At 38.0% G+C, this 19964-nt stretch overlaps 1 protein-coding gene across 1 annotated transcript in view; it reads left to right on the top strand.

The window, feature by feature from the left end:
• The window catches only part of svep1 (sushi, von Willebrand factor type A, EGF and pentraxin domain containing 1), a 103292-nt gene that overhangs the window by 9838 nt on the left and 73490 nt on the right, over nt 1–19964 (top strand). Inside the window, exons 2-3 of the mRNA XM_073836282.1 lie at nt 14149–14404; nt 16646–16822. Of these exons, the coding sequence (XP_073692383.1) occupies nt 14149–14404; nt 16646–16822 (433 nt within the window). The remainder of the gene's footprint in view (nt 1–14148; nt 14405–16645; nt 16823–19964) is intronic.

The raw sequence follows: 19964 nt of genomic DNA, 5'->3' as shown, positions 1-19964 counted from the left end.
CACATGTAATGTTTGGGGCAGATCGGGCATTTTATGCCTGAGTTATAGCAACTTCCTTTTTCATGGCGAAGCATCGAAATTTGCCAGGCCGCCACGGACACGCCCTCCGATGAAAACTCTAGATCTTCGCAATTTAACGTCACAAAGGGCTTTAGATTAGACTCACCAAATTTGCCGTTGATCCGAATAAATCTCTAGGAGGAGTTCGTTCAAGTATGACACCTGAAAATGGCAAAAATGACACAAATTTTGCTAAGAAAATTAAAAATAACCGACTTCCTGTTGGGTGTCAAATTTTGCTCCAAGAGGCTTTTTTGTAGGTATTGGTGAGCTACATGTGTGTACCGATTTTCGTGCATGTACGTGAATCACAACTGAAAGCGCACACCGCGGAACGTGTAAAGGTGGCGCTATCGAGCCATTTTGCCACACCCACTTCTGCAACCCATATCAGACGTAAATTTTCGCCAGGTCTGATGTGTGTGCGAAGTTTCATGAGTTTTCGGGTATGTCTAAGCCCTCAAAAATGCGATTCATTTTGGAGAAGAATAATAATAATAATAATAATAATAAACGAAGCAGATCCAATAGGGTCCTCACACCATCGGTGCTCGGGCCCTAATAATTAAAGCTGCAAGCAGCGATGAACGGGCCCTCGCACACGGGCTCACCGCCGACCGGTGGCTTTAGGAACACAGCTAATGGTGGGCAGTATGCTTTTAATGCAGTAAAAATAGGAGAAATATGTCAAAGTCACTTAAAAGTGCCAAATTTCCTGCTGCCAGCTGGTGGCGCTATGCCTATAACTGATTATTGGCATTTAGATGTGTTCAGGCCAGCACTTTTATCAAACATATGAAGTTTGGTGCAGATTGGCCTTGGTATGTTTGAGTTAGTGAAAGATATGATATATCCTGCTGCCAACAGGTGGCGCTATGATAATATCTGAATATTGGCCTTTAGGTGTCTTCAGGCCAGGACTCTTACCAAACCTGTGAAGTTTGAGGCAGATCGGACATTTTATGGCTGAGTTATAACAACTTCTATGTCCATGGCGAAACATCAAACTTTGTCACGCCGCCACAGACACGCCCTATAACGGAAACTCAAGATCTTCGCAATTTAACATCTCTAAGGCCTCTAGATCAGACTGACCAAATATAATGTTGATATCATTAAATCTCTAGGAGGAGTTTGCTACAAGTCATTTCCTGTTGCCAACAGGTGGCGCTGTGATTATAATAGAATATTGGCCTTCAGATGTTTTCAGGCCAGGACTCTTATCGAGCATGTGAAGTTTGAGGCAAATCGGACATTTTATGGCTGATTTATAACAAGTTTTATATCCATGGCGAGACCTCGAAATTTGTCAGGCCGCCACGGACACGCCCTTCAACGAAAACTCAAGATCTTCACAATTTAACATCATTAAGGCCTTTATATTAGACTGACCGATTTTGGTGTTGATGTGTATAAATCTCTAGGAGGAGTCTGTTGTAGAGTACAGCATGACACTTCCTGTTGCCAGCAGGTGGCGCTATGACTATAACTGAATATGGGCATGTAGATGTCATCAGGTCAAGAGTGTTATCACACATGTGAAGTTTGGGACAGATCGGACATTGTATGCCTGAGTTATAGCAACTTCGTTTTTCATGGCGAAACATCGAAATTTACCAGGCCGCCACGGACACGCCCTCCGATGAAAACTCTAGATCTTCACAATTTAACGTCACAAAGGGCTTTAGATTAGACTCAGCAAATTTGGCGTTTATCCGAATAAATCTCTAGGAGGAGTTCGTTCAGATACGAGGCCTGAAAATGGCAAAAATGACACAAAATTTGTTGAGAAAATTAAAAATAACCGACTTCCTGTTGGGTGTCAAATTTAGCTCCAAGAGGCTTTTTTGTAGGTATTGGTGTGTTACATGTGTGTACCGATTTTCGTGCATGTATGTGAATCACAGCTGAATGCGCACACCGCGGAACGTGTAAAGGTGGCGCTGTCGAGCCATTTTGCCACACCCACTTCTGCAACCCATATCAGACGTAAATTTTCGCCAGGTCTGATGTGTGTGCGAAGTTTCATGAGTTTTCGGGCATGTTTAGACCCTCTAAAATGCGATTCATTTTGGAGAAGAATAATAATAATAATAATAATAATAATAATAATAATAATAATTAAAGCTGCAAGCAGCGATGAACGGGCCCTCGCACACGGGCTCAACGCCGAACGGTGGCTTTAGGGACACAGCAAATGGTGGGTAGTATGCTTTTAATACAGTAAAAATGTGAGAAATATGTCAAAGTCACTTAAATGTGCCAAATTTCCTGCTGCCAGCTGGTGGCGCTATGCCTATAACTGATTATTGGCATGTAGATGTGTTCAGGCCACCACTTTCATCAAACATATGAAGTTTGGTGCAGATTGACCTTGGTATGTTTGAGTTAGTGAAATATATGATATATCCTGCTGCCAACAGGTGGCGCTATGATAATATCTGAATATTGGCCTTTAGGTGTCTTCAGGCCAGGACTCTTACCAAACCTGTGAAGTTTGAGGCAGATCGGACATTTTATGGCTGAGTTATAACAACTTCTATGTCCATGGCGAAACATCAAACTTTGTCACGCCGCCACGGACACGGCCTTTAACGAAAACTCAAGATATTCGCAATTTAACATCTCTAAGGCCTCTAGATCAGACTGACCAAATATAATGTTGATATCATTGAATCTCTAGGAGGAGTTTGATACAAGTCATTTCCTGTTGCCAACAGGTGGCGCTGTGATTATAATAGAATATTGGCCTTCAGGTGTATTCAGGCCAGGACTCTTATCGAATATGTGAAGTTTGAGGCAAATCGGTCATTTTATGGCTGAGTTATAACAAGTTTTATATCCATGGCGAGACCTCGAAATTTGTCAGGCCGCCACGGACACGCCCTTTACCGAAAACTCAAGATCTTCACAATTTAACATCACTAAGGCCTTTATATTAGACTGACCGATTTTGGTGTTGATCTGTATAAATCTCTAGGAGGAGTTGGTTGTAGAGTACAGCATGACACTTCCTATTGCCAGCAGGTGGCGCTATTACTATAACTGAATATGGATATGTAGATGTCATCAGGTCAGGAGTGTTATCACACATGTGAAGTTTGGGACAGATCGGACATTTTATGCCTAAGTTATAGCAACTTCCTTTTTCATGGCGAAACATCGAAATTTGCGAGGCCGCCACGGACACGCCCTCCGATGAAAACTCTAGATCTTCACAATTTAACGTCACAAAGGGCTTTAGATTAGACTCACCAAATTTGCTGTTGATCGGAGTAAATCTCTAGGAGGAGTTCGTTCAAGTATGACGCCTGAAAATGGCAAAAATGACACAAATTTTGCCAAGAAAATTAATAATAACCGACTTCCTGTTGGGTTTCGGATTTTGTCCCAGGAGGCTTTTTTGTAGGTATTGATGAGTTACATGTGTGTACCGATTTTCATGCATGTACGTGAATCATAGCTGAAAGCGCACACCGCGGAACGTGTAAAGGTGGCGCTATCGAGCCGTTTTGCCACACCCATCTCTGAAACCCATATCAGACATCCATTTTCGCCAGGTTTGATGTGTGTGCAAAGTTTCATGAGTTTTCGGGTATGTTTAGGCCCTTAAAAATGCGATTCATTCCGGAGAAGAAGAATAATAATAATAATAATAAACGAAGCAGATCCAATAGGGTCCTCACACCATCGGTGCTCGGGCCCTAATAATAAACGGAGCAGATCCAATAGGGTCCTCACACCATCGGTGCTCGGGCCCTAAATATATTTTATTTGTCATGTTCATAACTCATGTTCAGCTGTTTAATAGTTAACTTTCAACTATTTTCGAATTTTTCGGATCATCAGTCATCAAAGCTCTGTAAAAATTGGTGACAAACATTAAGATTTAGGCTACTTTAAATTTCACCAAACTGATTACTCGCTAAAAACTCCTACAGATCATGTTTTAATGCTACTTTAAGTTTTATTTTGACATAACCAAGTGGTTAATATCTAAGTGTGTGAATTGTTTTCTTATTTTTTTTTTAATTAGTCTTCCAATTAACACCATTATATCGTTCATTTAGACTGATTTGCATACATGGAACGTGCACAAACACAAGAGGCGGGATTTATCACATGAACCAATGATAGCCGAACATAACCAGTCACATCCAATCATATCTCTTCTCATGTGACTTTCCTAAAACTCAATAAAACTTCCTAAAACTCAGTGTGCTCAGAGGAGGCCAGAAAATGGAGAGGGTGCTCGCTGCAGAGCCATATGGGAGGAGCTGGAGCTCCAGCTCCCCCTCGCTGGAGGTAATGGGTGGAGATAGACACCTAACCACACCATAACCCTACCCCTTACCCTATCCCTAACCTTAACTCCACCCATTTGTTCACTCAAAGGTGGAGCTGGACATCAAGAGAGGTGGAGCTGGAGGCCATTTGGCTCTGCAGTGAGCAGTACTTGGGAAAATGTGGACTCCCACTGTAACTTTACCTACAGATGTCGCTGTTAAACAATGTTTCTTTAGAAAAAAAGAGTGATTTATACACATTTAATTGTTATATTTCCCAATATTGGCATTGTTTTATTTTTGTACAACGCATTTTTTCTCATCCAATATTTTGGGTAGGCACTGCCTCCCTTGCCTCCTCAGAGGAAACGTACCTGCAGCCTGCCTATTACATTTTTTTACTTTGGAACCTGCATCTGTATCTTAATGGCAAAACCTTTCTGTCTGTACAATTACCAAAGCAAAACAAAGGCACTGATGAAAGACTGTAAAGTTCCTGAAGCACTATTATTCTAAAAATCTACTAAAACTATACATTAAGTGATGTTATTATCTAAAACACTCTAAATTTGAGGAGGCAATATTTTCCTAAAAGAAGCACTATTATCTAAAAGAACTGTAAAATTCCAGAGGCAACCTTCTTAATAAAGGCCCTATGCAAAGGCGCCTGGTCTATGCCTAAGACCACACTATGATATGAGGGCTAGTAATTGGCAGCTTTGTACATGCTTTCCAGGAGTCTCACTTAAAATACCTCACAGCTAAGGCCACAGTTATGTCCTTTAGAGTTCAAAGCAAAAAGCAAGAAAAAGCAGTCAGGTTCCCCCCACAACACTCTAAGTAGCACTTGCGTGCACTTGGTGTCTATTGTGTGTGTCTGCAAATGTGAACGTTCACATGTGTGCTTGTGTACATGTGTGTTGAGGGGGAAGGGTAGGACATACCACAGAGGAGAAGCCACGGAAGTGTTGAAATGGATAACAGTTCAGCCTGTCAACAGCAACACACGGCCTGTTCTCACTGAAAATAGATTCCTATCTCCCCCATCTGTGCTATTACTGCCTCACATTAGTGACCTGTGCGCTTCCTAGATGTCGATCTGGAAAAAATCTTACCTAGGCGCTGTTGTGAATTTCTAGATATTTCCGTGACTGCTCTCATAATGCTTTTCAAGATGGGAACCTAATAGTTTTGGGGTGCGGTACTATATTGGCAGCGGTGCAAATAGTGATAGATGCTATTTACACTAAGTGCAAATAGCAGCATTTTCTTAGCAATATGCTAATTTCAAATAGGGATAGATTCTATTTACACCATGTAAAATTAGCAGTAGGGCATATTTTCTTTGCAATGAGTGTAAATAGTGGCAGATATCTGCACCTCAGTATTGTAGTACATTATAAAACAGTATGAAATAATTACGTATTGGGTGTAAAGGATCATTTTTATTAAATGATTATATGGATGTCGACCTTATTAAACACCCATGAGGCATTATATTTTCCACTTCTCGATTATTTCATAAATTTTTATTATAAATACCTTTCTGGTGTGATATGTAATGTCGAAAAGGAGAAGAACGAGTTTGGCAAAAGGCGGATTCGAACTCGGGTTGAACGCGTCAAACTACACCACTTGAGCTGTTGTTTAGCGGTTGTCTTCTGTAATGTTGTCTAGCTCAACCAAACACTGGTGGGTGGATTTCAGTGTAACAATGCAGGCTATTTGCACTTTTTGGAAATATTTTATATTCTACCAATGATAAAACTGTGATACACTCTTAAAAACAAAGGTGCTTCACAATGCCATAGAATAACCTTTGTCTAAATGGTTCCATAAGGAACCTTTAACATCTGAAGAACCTTTCTGTTTCACAAAAGGTTCTTTGTGGCAAAAGAAGGTTCTTCAGATTATAAAAAGAGAAAAGAGAGATAAGAAAGAGATGGTTCTTTAAAGAACTTTTGACTGAATGGTTCTTTGTGGAACCAAAAATGGCTCTTCTATGGCATCGCTTGAAGAACCTTTTAAAGCACCTTTATTTTTAAGAGTGTAGATGTTAAGTTTTGTGAAAGAGGGTCAGTAGTAAGAAGCCCTTGAAGCCCATTGGTTGTAGCTTATTATGCAAAATAAGATTTGGCTCAGAAGTGTTTTTAATTTTTAATTGTTGAAATTATGATGGGGAAAGCCATTTTTATGAAGAAAAACATGTTTCCCAATTATACACGGTGGATTTAGTGGACACAGTGTACATAATATCAAAATATGCACTGTTTTTATTCATAGGCAACCATGTAGTTATAAACATTCCAAATTATAATTTAGGGATTTTTTTTTTCAACTAACCTTCCCTATTTGGCAAAGTGTTTGCAGTATTTATTTATGGTGGATGGGTTCCAGTGTTAAAAGGTTTCCATCAAAAGCCACCAACAACATGCAGTCTGGGCTTTTTATTTTAGATAAAATAAATAATCAAAATACTTTGTTTTCTAAATAGATTTCATCTTACTATGTTAATGCCAGTGTACAGGGTCTATTTAAAACTACATCAGTTCCACGTCTACTGTATTACTCACTTCACATAAAAAAGCTGACTGTCCTCTCAGTCAAGATCAGTGATATCTCTACTCCTCAACCAGGTGTTTTTAAATCAGGTCCAGCTGAGGTGGATTGAGGAACGCTGACACTTTTCTGCTCCGGGCCCTCGGGGCTCATTTTTTTTAATGAAACTGAACGTTGGGGAAGCCCAAAACAGAGACAGGATCACTGTAATAGAGAGGAGAGATTAGAGTTCAACTGTCAGAGAACTCTCCTGCTCAGCCTCAATGCAGAAAACGTCTGCAACTCAAACCACAGATCTGGTTTAGCAAAGAATGGGAGACACGGACAATGGACAGTTTTTTTTATAGTTGAACTATAAAAGCACAAGCATTTATGGGTGTTAATACGATGTGTTGGATTGTCTCAAAGGAGTAAATCAAAATAAGTTAAATATCCTTACACTTTAAAAGGTTCTTCACACCGATGCCATAGAAGAACCATTTTTGGTTCCACAAGGAACCATTCAGTCATCTTTCTTACCTTCTTAGGCCACAAAGAACTTTTGTGAAACAGAAAGGTTCTTCAGATGTTAAAGGTTCTTTATTGAACCATTCAGACAAAAAGAGTTCTTCTATTGCATCGTGAAGCACCTTTATTTTCAAGATGGTAGAAAATGTACATTTTTTACATTTGCTGAGATAATAAATGTGACCCGGGACCACAAAACCAGTCACAAGGGTCAATTTTATGAAGCATTTGAAGCACTCTGAAACTGAATAAATACGTTTTCCATCTATGTATGGTTTGTAAGAATACGACAATATTTGGCCGAGATACAACTATTTGACAATCTGGAAACTGAGAGTGCAAAAAAATCTAAATATTGAGAAAAATCGCTTTTAAAGTTATCCAAATGAAGTTCTCCGCAATGCATATTACTAAACACAAATTAAGTTTTGATATATTTACGGTTGGAAATTTAGTAAATATCTTCATGGAACATGACCTTTACTTAATATCCTAATGATTTTTGGCAAAAAAAGAAAAATCTATACTTTTGATCCATACAATTTATTTTTTGGCTATTGCTACAAATATACTGTGCTACTTAAGACTGGTTTTGTGGTTCAGGGTCACAAATATTAAGTAAATGTTCTGAACCATCAATATGTGGTTTATAACGTTTTAAATCTGCTCATTTTAAAGGAACATAATACTTATTGCATTAAGTATATGCACAAATAAAGCCAACTAATACTGAGAGCAAATATCATACAGTGTTTGATGCACTCCACAATAAAGCCGAGGCTTGTTTATTGGTTATCCTATTCATTTAGCTGTTATTTAACCCCCTTGAGTCTTTACTTTTAAAGACGACATTTCATCACACTGTGGTTTGATTAAGGATTTTACTTAAATAAATAAGGCTCAATTCATTATTTCTTTAAACCACATAGTCCACAAAAAAAGCCCTAATTGTTTTTTCTTCACAGTGTTCTGGTCTCCTTCATAGAAATCCATTTGGTGCCTTGTGGCTTTTGTGTCATTTACCTCTTGTTACTTAGCAGGCCAAGAGTCTGGTTATATTAATGAGGCTTGTTTGGTTTCACAAGCATTTACTCCTATCATTCAAATTTGCTTCCAATTACAGGGACTGTCACAATACGTTTCATAAAAAGCACTGCAAGATCCAAAATATGAGCAATGTAATTAACCAGACCAAATCCAGACTCTTTTTGCTCTTGCATAACTTTGTTCTTGTATCAAGTTCCTAGTACATGGCTGGCAGCACCAGAGGACCAGAGAGACCAAATTTGCCCTTGCATTAGATGAAATATTGTCAAGACCTTCTCTCTTTTAAAAATGATTTCCTCTGCTGTCTCGCTGTCCTTGGCTTGATAAATGGTGTTTTGACAGGAATCAACTAACCATACTCCACAAACCCACTGTCCCAGTGTTTTATCCAGACCAATTACACTCCCTTTATTCAAACTCCATCCATCCACGCACACTTGCACATCCTCTTCAATTCACTTCACAGACAGAGAGAACTGTAATAAGGATCTAGGGACTTCCAGCAGTCGGTAGATGTATAGGCTTACCCCATCCATTAGCCCAACGCTCTCTGCTCCTGTCCTTCTAAACGAGGTATAGGTGGTTGAGCGTGTCTGACATGTTGAGGAAATTAAATCCATAGTAATCACTCAAGGAGAACTAAAGGAGAACATACTAGTGCACAGTGGGAGGCAAATAAACTTCAGGCATGCAACGGGAGTCTCCCACGTGCAAAATCAAACTGTGGTTTATATCTAGGGTTTCAACAGCTCAGCTTTGCAGAGCAAAATGTTTACCCTCAAATGGTTTTTTACAGGATTTATTGCAGACTTGTGGAAAAATATCTAGTAATTGCACAGCGAGCTGTTTTCTACTGCCCAGGACTACTGCTTAAAATGGTTTTGTCCATCTAGTGGGTTTGCTGCTGGTATTCTTTGCCACTGGAACCATAACATGTCAAAACAGCTCAGACCTCCAGCCAAGCAAATGAATGCACTCTGGTTGCATGTTTACTCAATTCGGGAATGCTTCAGAGGGAGACAGTATTACAAGCTAAACTTTTTAGTTTTTATTTTCTGCTGCATTCTGCTGTAACACAACTCAGAAACATTATAGCTTGAGTTAAGTTAACACTGTGGTTTTATTAAGGTAATACTGACCTTAGATCAGCTTCATAACATGGGAAGATGTCTGAGAGGATTTGAAATAGAATACCCTGGTGTGATGATCATGGTTCACTGAGCATCCCCATCAACCCAATACAGGAACTAAACAGAGGATTATGTCCACATTTGCAGCTGTAAAGGACTTACTGATTAAAGCTTGTGAGTTTCTGTGTAGATTATTTACTCATATCCAAGTCAAAAGTTAACATCATGATTTATGACAAACTAGTTTTTGCTGACCCATTTAAGTTCTCAAATGAACTATACTAATCTCTATGTCTGCCACCATCACTTCCACAGTTGTGTCTAAAATCTTTCCCTTTTCTATCATTCACTGTTCCCTATTCGGGGGATGTCATATAGTCCACTAAATAAGAAAGGAGTGAATAAAAACAACTGGTTGAATTCTGATTGAACTGATCGAACACTGCTGCAAATATTGTGCACCAGAGAGGGCTGTAGAGCATAGTTTCATGCATTATGGGTACTCTCTAGTTGTTAAGTGTACCTACACTCTTAAAAACAACGTAGCACTGAGTGAAATATGGACAAATCTAACCACTGGGTTGTTTTGACCCAGCGGTTGGGTTACATGTTTAACCAAACCTTCTGGGACTGGGTAGTTTTATTTAACTCAACTTTTGCTTAAAAATTACTATATGGTCGGCGCCGATAGCCTTGTGGGCAGCACGCCTGCATACAGCGCCATTGCGCTCCGGGTGCCGTGTTCGAGTCCTGACTTAAAGACATTTCCCGATCCCGCCCCCCATCTCTCTCCCACTTCGCTTCCTGTCATTACCGATCTGTCCTATCACAATAAATAAATCTTAAAAAAAAAAAACTATATGGTTAGCTTATGAATCCAAAATATGTTGTAAAATAAAAACCAGACACATAATTACTAGAGACATCAGCAATAATCAAAATGTGAACATTTATTAATAATTAAAAAATATATATTATTATTTGTAATTTATTCATTAATATTTATTAATAATTGTTCATTTATATACAACATAATAATAATTGTTAATTTCCAACCTATTTTGGGTTAATTTTAAGCAAGAAATATAGTAAGTTTTAAGCAATGAGTTAAATAAAACTACCCAGAAGGGTGGATTAAACTGCTGGGTCAAAACAACGTATAGTCACTGTAGTTTTGTCCATATTTTCCCCAGTGCTGGGTTGTTTTTAACCCAGCAGTTTTAGAGTGTAGGTTGTACACTTTTTGTTGCAGTGCATTATGGAATTGAATGAGTGCACTAGATAATCCCCACTATGGTTTCTCCACTATTGGCTGACACCCATAATAGTGCAATATTTAAGGGGATGAGGCAATTTCAGACCTTATTAAATTCAGGATTTTATAGGTCACTAGATAAATACATGGATTAGGAAATATATCAAATATCTGATCTAGTGGTAACATCATATCTTATATTCAGTACATGCTATTTATTCCTGTGACAGCAGGACTTTTCAGCAGGCATTATGCCATTATTTATTGTCACATGATCTTTCAGAAATAATCCAAAATATGCTGATTTGGTGCTCAAATAACAACATTTATGTGAACTTAAAATTCTTTACTATCACTTTTGATTAATTACTGTATATATATGCGTTCTTGATGAATAAAAATATTAATTTCTTTCCAAAAATCTTACTCACCCAAAACTCTTGAATAGTTCTGTCAAAAGAAAATCTCCATACTTTTTCCAATCATTGACAGCCGCACTGCAGAGACTCACATGCTGCTGTGGCTCCTCTTCTGATGCCTATAAACATATACTGTACATATGTTAGTGTTTAGATCACGCTAAGTCAGACTCCAAACATTATACATGTGTGGCATGTTCAAAGGATGTCTGTATGACAAAGCAGGATTAACTGCTGCTGTACTGTATTAATCATACTTTCATTTAGACATTTACATTTACACATACATAAAAACACACAGTTGATCTGAAATGGATATCAATGTGTGCCTTATTTTATTAAAATGCTTTTAACACTAAGAAAAAAATAGTTATTTTAAGATCTTTTTGCAGACAGGATCTTTGGGGAACCCAAAATATTTTGACACGTCGTTACAAAAGCCTTTAAGAGTTTATTTAGGGCGGAAACTAGTTTATACTGCATGAAGAAAACCAGTAATCTTTATGAACAATTGTAGAAAACACCAAAAATAGCTGAAAATGTGTACACTTTATGATTCTACTGGTTCAAAGTGCTTGTTATATCAGCCTGGTACCTTGTAAACACATCTTTGTTTCCAGGCGGTCTGAAAAAAAAAAAAAAAGCCTGTGTTCTTACTGCCAGAAGTAAGTTGCGTAAAGTCAGCCATCACATCAAAGCTTTGTAGACTGAGAAAATATTTTCCAGTAACATGCATTAGATGGTCAGTGAACAGAGGCTGAACCTGAGACTACAGACTAAAGGTGACCAAGGGTCTTAGGCTGCCAAATGGCCTAAAGTCAAAGTGACTATCACATATGTAAACTAATAAAAAATGGAACAATCCAGACTAAGTAGAGAAAATTTGTCACTAAGAGTGAAACAAACAACCATTTATTTAACCATAATGTTGTGATTGCCTGAATTACTTGTAAAGTTTGTTTTGTCGCAAACTACCTTTTAACTGAGCTAATTAGATTAACCACTAATGTGAGCGATTAACCACTACTGCTTTGATGAGGGACGAGATGTGTCGGTTTGTGCATAAAAATCAAGTGGGTTTATAATGTGTAGGAGTGACTGAAGTAGTGTGTAATTCTGTGGGTGCAAACACAGTATATGTGGTTGCTAATAAGCATGTCAAATTTCACCTCTCAATGCGTCAGTTACTGTTTTATTTTCCTATTTCTGTGATCTCCGACAGTTGTCTACCCTGCTCTAATAATGTGCAGACATGTTTGTGTACCATGACCACCTCTGACTCATATCTAAAACCCCTTACGACTTCAGCGTCTTTGAGCTGCCGCCCCATAAATGCCCACAATCACACCCTGTTTTAGCCCATGGGCCAACTCCCATAGGGCCCCACCACAGTGACATCACTGTGGTGACAACCAGCAGCATCTGTATATTTGTGTCTGGGTCTGTGTGTGTTAGAAAGAGAGCAAGACACAGTGAAAAGCACCGATTCATTAGAGATTCCAGATTCAAGGTGTGTGCTTGTATCCCTATGTGTGTGCAATTGGAAGTCAGGCTCCAGGCTTTGTAATTATTGTTCCTGTCTGAAATGCTTGAACTGCAGCCAATTAGACAATAAAGAGAAAAGCTGCTCTGTTTTCTACCAGTCCTTGAATTGGCCTTGTCCATTGACTTTCACAACCCCCTCCTCTCTCTATGTCTGAAGCAATAAGACAGTAAATTGTGCTCCACTTAGAGCGCCCTTAGAGAAAATGAAGAAATTTTCTCTGTTCCTCAACCAAGTCTCTTAATTACATGTGTTTAGACATAAAAAGTCCTGTAAACAAATGTTCATGCACGTGAGTGTAAAATGTAGCTGTGTTTGCCAACAAGACTATTTTAGTGATGCCAACTGTGTGTTACAGGGAGAAAGGTGTCATTAGTTTTTCTGCATTATGATTCCTGTGATCGCATGAGTCAAATAAACAGTCAAAATAAACCCCGTTGAAACTATTCTATGAACTTGATCAGCAAATTAATTTAAAAAGAACCGATTCAAAAGAAAGATTTGTTTATACTCATGAACAGCCAAATGAGGACTTGGCTGGGTGTAACATTATTTTATTTTTATTTTTTTAGCATAAAACAACTTTTAAGTCTATTCCCCATACAAAGCTGTTTTATGGCTTTAGAAGAACATAATACATTTTTGTGATACTTTCCCTGTTAAAAAAAGGTTTTAGCTGGTTTATTCTGGTCTCAAACTGTTTATGCTGGTCCTTAGCTGATCCTAAACTGGTCCTGAGCAGGAGGGACCAGCTTAGGACCCTCACATGACCAGCTAAGGACAAGCATAAACCAACATCCCAGCATCAAAACCTACCTAAATAGCCTAAATAGCATATGCTGTTTTTTTTTTCAACCTTGAAAGTATCACAAAAATGTATTCTGTTCTTCTACTACAGCTTTGTATGAGGAATAGACTTAAGATTTCTTTTATGCTAAAAACCCAGCCAAGTCCTCATTTGGCCGTTTATCTTTCTTTTTAATCGTATCTGTTTAAATTAATCTGCTGATCAAGTTCAGACTAGTCTGCACACGCATCAGACTGTCAACCTAACATTTTGCTCTTTTCTTCACAGAAAGAAATGTTTTAAGCATGTAACTTACTTTTAAATTATTAAAGAATTGTCTAAATAAACTAAGTGTATATTACCCATACTGAATTATCAAAATAAAGTGAAAATCATAAATCATTTAGGTAATATAGCGCGATACTTTAATTTGTGTGTGTGTTTACTGTAGTAGCCTATGGAACAAAATTACCGTCCCTGCATGTACTTTCAGGTATTTAAAAATAAATTTAGACACTGCATGTCAATATTTAATTGACTATTTTTAACTTGCAGCAAATCCTGAGGCACTCCCGTGACAACGCCACAAAGGTGATCTTTCTCATTACTGATGGTTACTCAAATGGTGGAGACCCGCGGCCGGTGGCGGCAGCGCTGAGAGAAAGAGGCGTGGAGATTTTCACGCTGGGCATCTGGCAGGGAAACATCCGCGAGCTACATGACATGGCCTCGCACCCCAAAGATCACCACTGCTACTTAGTGCACAACTTCGCTGAGTTTGAAGCGCTGGCTCGACGCGCCCTTCACGAAGGTGAGAATTCAGAATATGAGTTTTTCTTACTTAAAATGGTTAAGATTGGGTCATTAATAGTTATCGTTAAACTGATCCTGGGTTATCTTGTTTTATGGTTTACACTGTTTACATTTCCTTCTTCATTCATAACGAAGTCCCAGTGTTTGTTTAATGACTAATCTTGAGAAAGTCCTTCACATAGATTTCCAATAGAGGCAAGTCACGATTTGGTCAGTTACCCGGATGCATAGCCATACTGCAATACTTGGATGTAAACAACAGCATGAACTGCATGGTTAATGTACCACTGAATACATTGTTCTGCTAATCTATGCTGTCTAAACCACGAAAAAAACGTGTGAAATGTGCTAAATCATATAGAGAATGACTTAGTAAGTAAGAAAATGGTGCAATATTTTGACAAACTAATAGTTGGTAAAGATACATACAATGTTAAACAAGATATTAGCCTAATATTTCACTAACCTGACCAGAAATTATAAGAACAAATATGAATGTTGTCAATATTTTTGCTCTGGAATTGCTGGTTCAGTTTGGTCAACCACAAACACCTTTTATTTCTCAGACAGTTTTTTGCACTCTTCTCCTTGATTTGTTATAACTTTTGGCAGTGTATAGGTCTTAATTTTCCCCCTGATCTGACCGATTAGTACAGCCCAAAATATGACAATAATTGACCATTTTCAGCAGCAGTAATCAGCAAAATATTCAAGTTTCGTTCATTTTAGTGACATTGTTTACATTTAGTGCCGACAATATGGCCGATTGATGACTCGTCGTGAAAACGCTCTATAGCGGTAATGAACGGGAAGTCTCATCCATAGGCTTACTTCCTTGTTAAAGAAAAAGGTGGATAGTAAACGCTGGGTGAAAGTTGTATTTGCATATTTATGAGGCAGATAATATTGATTTGGCAACTATAGCAGCACGTGACCAGCATGCAACTTGGACGCAACAGTAACTTGACATGAGCAGTGTAAGCCTATAATAGTCTGTGGAAATTGCAGTATTCGACAGAAAGAAAGAATGCCGTTTGCTTTCACTGTTTGACAGTTTAACCGTTTTTTTCAGACATGCACACTAAACATAGCGTCAAAGTTTCTGGGACTATATAAAACGTATAATTATTTAATGAGGTTAGTAAAAGATTATTACCAGTTTTCTGTTGCCGTACAACTCACGGTAACATTTTAGCACCGCTTGGCTTTGCACTGTATTACTTTGGCACATCTATTAAAAGTAGAGCCAAAACCCTTGCCAAAAGTAAAAGTGTAAAATATTACATAAACAAGGGTTAAAGTTGGACTTTGATGGGAGGCGTTAAGCAAAGGTTAATTGTGAAAAGGTAAAATGTCTATAAGTATAAAGTATGATATAGTCTCAGAATTATCTTGTCTTTCTTCATATCAATCCAAGCTTTACTAAAATTGTACCGTGGTAACCATAGTTTCCTCTAAATACCATATTTAACAGCATAACAAACTTTATTTTGATGTCAGCGGTGACTAATACCAAGCTGTTTTACTGTAATGATCGTAGCTGCTGTGATATTTTAACAGAAACTATGGTTACCATGGTGAATGTTTGTAAAGGGAAATCAAAGGCCTATCCAGCTCATTTTTCCTGAGCCTGACAAATATGAGCCCTGTTAATCCTAGTGTAAAAGAAAACTGGTACAAAAATAATTCAGTGTTATTATTTCCTTTGGCTGTCTGGCTATAGCAGATTCTTCTTATCAGAGCTCTGAACTCAATCAGCCAAATGAACTCAAAAGACCTCTTTCTTCAAAATGACATCACCCACCTACACTAAACCCAGAGAGATATAAAGAAGCCCTCTGGATAGCAACAGATCGGTCATTGGCTTTGGGCAAGGAAAGGCCTGACTAAAGCTGTGGCATCGTTTGTTCTCACCTCACGCTGTGATATCATGTGTGTCATATCCTTTGTCCAAGATAGTGCAGACTCCTTCAGCTTGCGTAGCCTGTCTGTGTATGCCAACATCTGGACCAATCCATTTGTTTGTATTTCGGGAGAAAAAACGGTCCTGCCAAAGTGAAGGTTTTTATAGTTAGTTATGCAGAAGACGCCAATACCGAAACACACATGCTCCCTTTTCCAGAGCAGCTTGGAGTTCAGTTAGACAGGTAGGGATAGATGAATTATGAGGCCAAAAATGAATTTCTTTCGCATCAGAGAAAAGTGCGACGTCTAATTTTCATTGCCATTTCTCTTCCAGATCTTCCAACTGGAAGTTATATTCAGGAGGATCTGGCCCAGTGTTCATCATTGTGCGAAGAGGGAAAGGACTGTTGTGACATAATGGCCAGCTGCAAATGCGGTACACACACAGGACAGTACGATTGCGTGTGTGAGAAAGGATACTACGGAAAAGGACTTAAACATGAGTGCACAAGTAAGTGTTGTGGCCTGTATGCAAAGTTTGGATTTTCAGTTCAAAAGCTTGTTCCTAGAGACAAGTCCAGTTTATTACTCGATAAATTTGCTCCAGGGATGTTTAATGCTGAAATGTGAATCTGAATGCCAATTCATCTCCTGAAATGAAGTAAAAGAAACACTTCCACCAAATATCCATAGTGACAGAGAAAACAGCATACAAATAGATGGGACATTAATGCATGATGCCAAAATGGTGCTTTAACTCTCATTTTGCTTTCATAACAAACCCATAAACATGATTTAAAACATTCACAACATTCATCTCTTTATGCATTGCAAAATGCCACACAGTATGGTTGCTTTGTCAATACTTTTTTGCAGTTTACTTAACTTCATATTAATCTGGCAACCATACTTTTATCTACCTCATAAAACTGTTTGAAGAAAAAGCAATGCATAATTTAAATGAAGATCTATTTGTGTTTACGTTCCTGAATTACAGTCCTATTAAAGCTATCTTTCATGCCGTGGTAAAAATGAGCTCATTTTGAGACTGTTCTAAAATAATCAGACTGACTAATTAAACTGAGGAATGAGGTGGTAGGAAAGTGTTGGATGTACAAACACAGGGTGAACTGCAGAGTTCATGTGATGGAGAGCTAACCTCCGACAGATGTTATTATTGCTCACTTGCTTTCACACTTTGTCGCTTTGTATTTCTTTCTTTTTCTCAGCGGAGACACTCAATCCTCATGAGAAGTCATGTGTAAACGCCTTGAAGTCTATTATAAATCTTATTTACAAGTCTTTATATTAAACAGACATAAATCAGGAAATGAATCTGGTCTTTTGAGAAATAGATTTGGATGAGTGAGAACTTTTACTCACAAATGCCTCGACTGAAAGAGTTCTTACTCTAAATGGTTCGATTTTTTTCATAGCTAGCATAGCTTAATTAACCCATCGGACCACAAACCAGTCAATGTTGCAATGTTATTAATAGATGAAAAAACAAAAAGTTTGCCGAATCTTCAATCTGAGGCGCTGAGGAACTGGGGCCAGATTCAAGAAATAATCTTAAAAAAGAATAAAAAACAATGTTCTTAAGACAAAACTTAAGATAATTCAAATTGCTGAAGAGGACCTTCTTAAAAATCAAGAGGATCTTTTTAGAATTTATTTTAAAGGGAACCCTGGGTATTAAGATTTGTATGGCTTAATAAAATGTAAATGAAGTTTCTTACTAAAATATGTAGCAGAAAACCCATGAAAGACTTATTTTAAAAAACCCACATCGTTTTATACATATTTTGGACTATGGGGGGCGCCATTTAATAAATGGCGTGAAATGGCTGCACTAGCATGTGAGCTCCTGTCACTAACTGTTGCTATTTTTACCACAACACAACTCGGAAACTAAAATACTGATATGATGCCACATTGTACTGCTTTTGGTTGTAATTTTCAGTCTAATGGCAACAAGCGAAGCGATGTAAGTCTTCACTGCTTTTCCTACCGATGGATGGAAAGAAGCCTGTGGATGAATAGAACTTTCTAGGGATGGGACGATACACCTACCTCCCGATTCAACACTATCACAATTCTTGGGTGCCAATGCAATCTGTATTGCGAATTTTTATTTATTATTATTTTTTTAAGAATTTCGATTCTACAAGTATTGCGATTCGATATTGCTATTAGGGCTGGGACAATACGCTACTCTGCTGATTCAAATGTTCAACAAGATGAGTAGAAAAAATACTTAGAAAAAATAAAATAAAGTGCTATATTAATTTGCAAACAGTTTGTCATGTCTAGTCATGATTTCCTGGGCAAAACAAATTTTACTCTGTTTACCGCAAAGTACATTTTGGTCATCCTATTAAAAATAACATTCAAATTGAATCATTTTAGAGCTTTAAAGTGCTGGAAATAGTTATGTTAAATGCTGGAAAGTCTTTAAAAACGTGCTTGAATTTCTCTCTCAAAGGTTGTACAAACCCTGAAATGAATAATGTATTATTATTTCTACCACAACACCATGGATATCAGGCCCGGCTCCACGGGGGGGCCAGGGTGGGCCTGGCCCACCCAATCAGAAGCTTGGCCCACCCGAACACCACACTAAAAGGCCAATCACAAAATTGGCGCGACATTTAGTTGAGCTCCATATTTTTTTCTTATCGGCGCACTTGCAAATATTCTAATATTGTATATAATTTTCGCACATTCAATATGCAGTGTATAGAAATCGCTTTTAAATGAGTGTTCACGCTGTTTACTTTTACTTTCGATTTTGCGATAACGCACACTCTGTGTAGCGGGAGCAGCACATCTTATAATAGTTATTTGTCAGTGAGAACACGAGAGCAGCAAATCCTCAAGTCTATTTTTGTCATTTGTCATCTCTCTTTACTTTTGACCTGTGATCAGTCAAATCTAAAGGTCATTGTACACTGAGTCCGATTTTCGTATGCGTTTTTTTAGTTTTCTTATATTCGCCATCCTTATCAAAATGTTTGTTATGGATGCAAAAATGCAGAAAATCAAACACGATCCGAATTTTTTTTATGACGGACGAAAGTTTCATAGGTAGTGTGTAAACTCGATTAACATAACCTGTATTTTTTTATTAACGTGCAAAAATCTCGTACGAAAATTTTGTACCCATGTGTGCAATGACATTAAATCCAGCAGCTCGTGTTGGATGCAGGGTTGCCAAGTCCGCGTTTTTCCCCACAGAATTGGTCTACTTATAAACTGTTGCCATGGGTTGATTTTCCCCAGTTATTTAAAGGTTTTAAATATTGCAGAAATTAAATTTCAATAAAATGCCTGTATTTAAATATTTTGCATACTACCTATGATAAAACAGTGCTGGATATTAGGTTTTGTGAAGGCTACTGGTAGGAAGTCTTTGAGCTGTGCTTATGATCAATGTGCACAACTGTAAAATGTGTATTTTAGATATGGAAATGAAGTATATAAGTTTTGATATTTGGGATATGGTCAGTGCGCTATTTTAGGTTGTTCTTGACTGGCAATTGGGCTAGTTATGTCAAACAGACCTGGTAACCCTGTTGTCAGATTCTTTCAGTTTAGAATTGTAGCTTACATTTTCCAACTGCAGTAAATTATTTTTATTTCTATAAATGCAA

The sequence above is a fragment of the Garra rufa genome, chromosome 3, assembly GCF_049309525.1.
Source record: "Garra rufa chromosome 3, GarRuf1.0, whole genome shotgun sequence".
Taxonomy (NCBI): Eukaryota; Metazoa; Chordata; class Actinopteri; order Cypriniformes; family Cyprinidae; genus Garra; species Garra rufa.
This window is presented reverse-complemented; position numbering and strand designations above follow the sequence as displayed.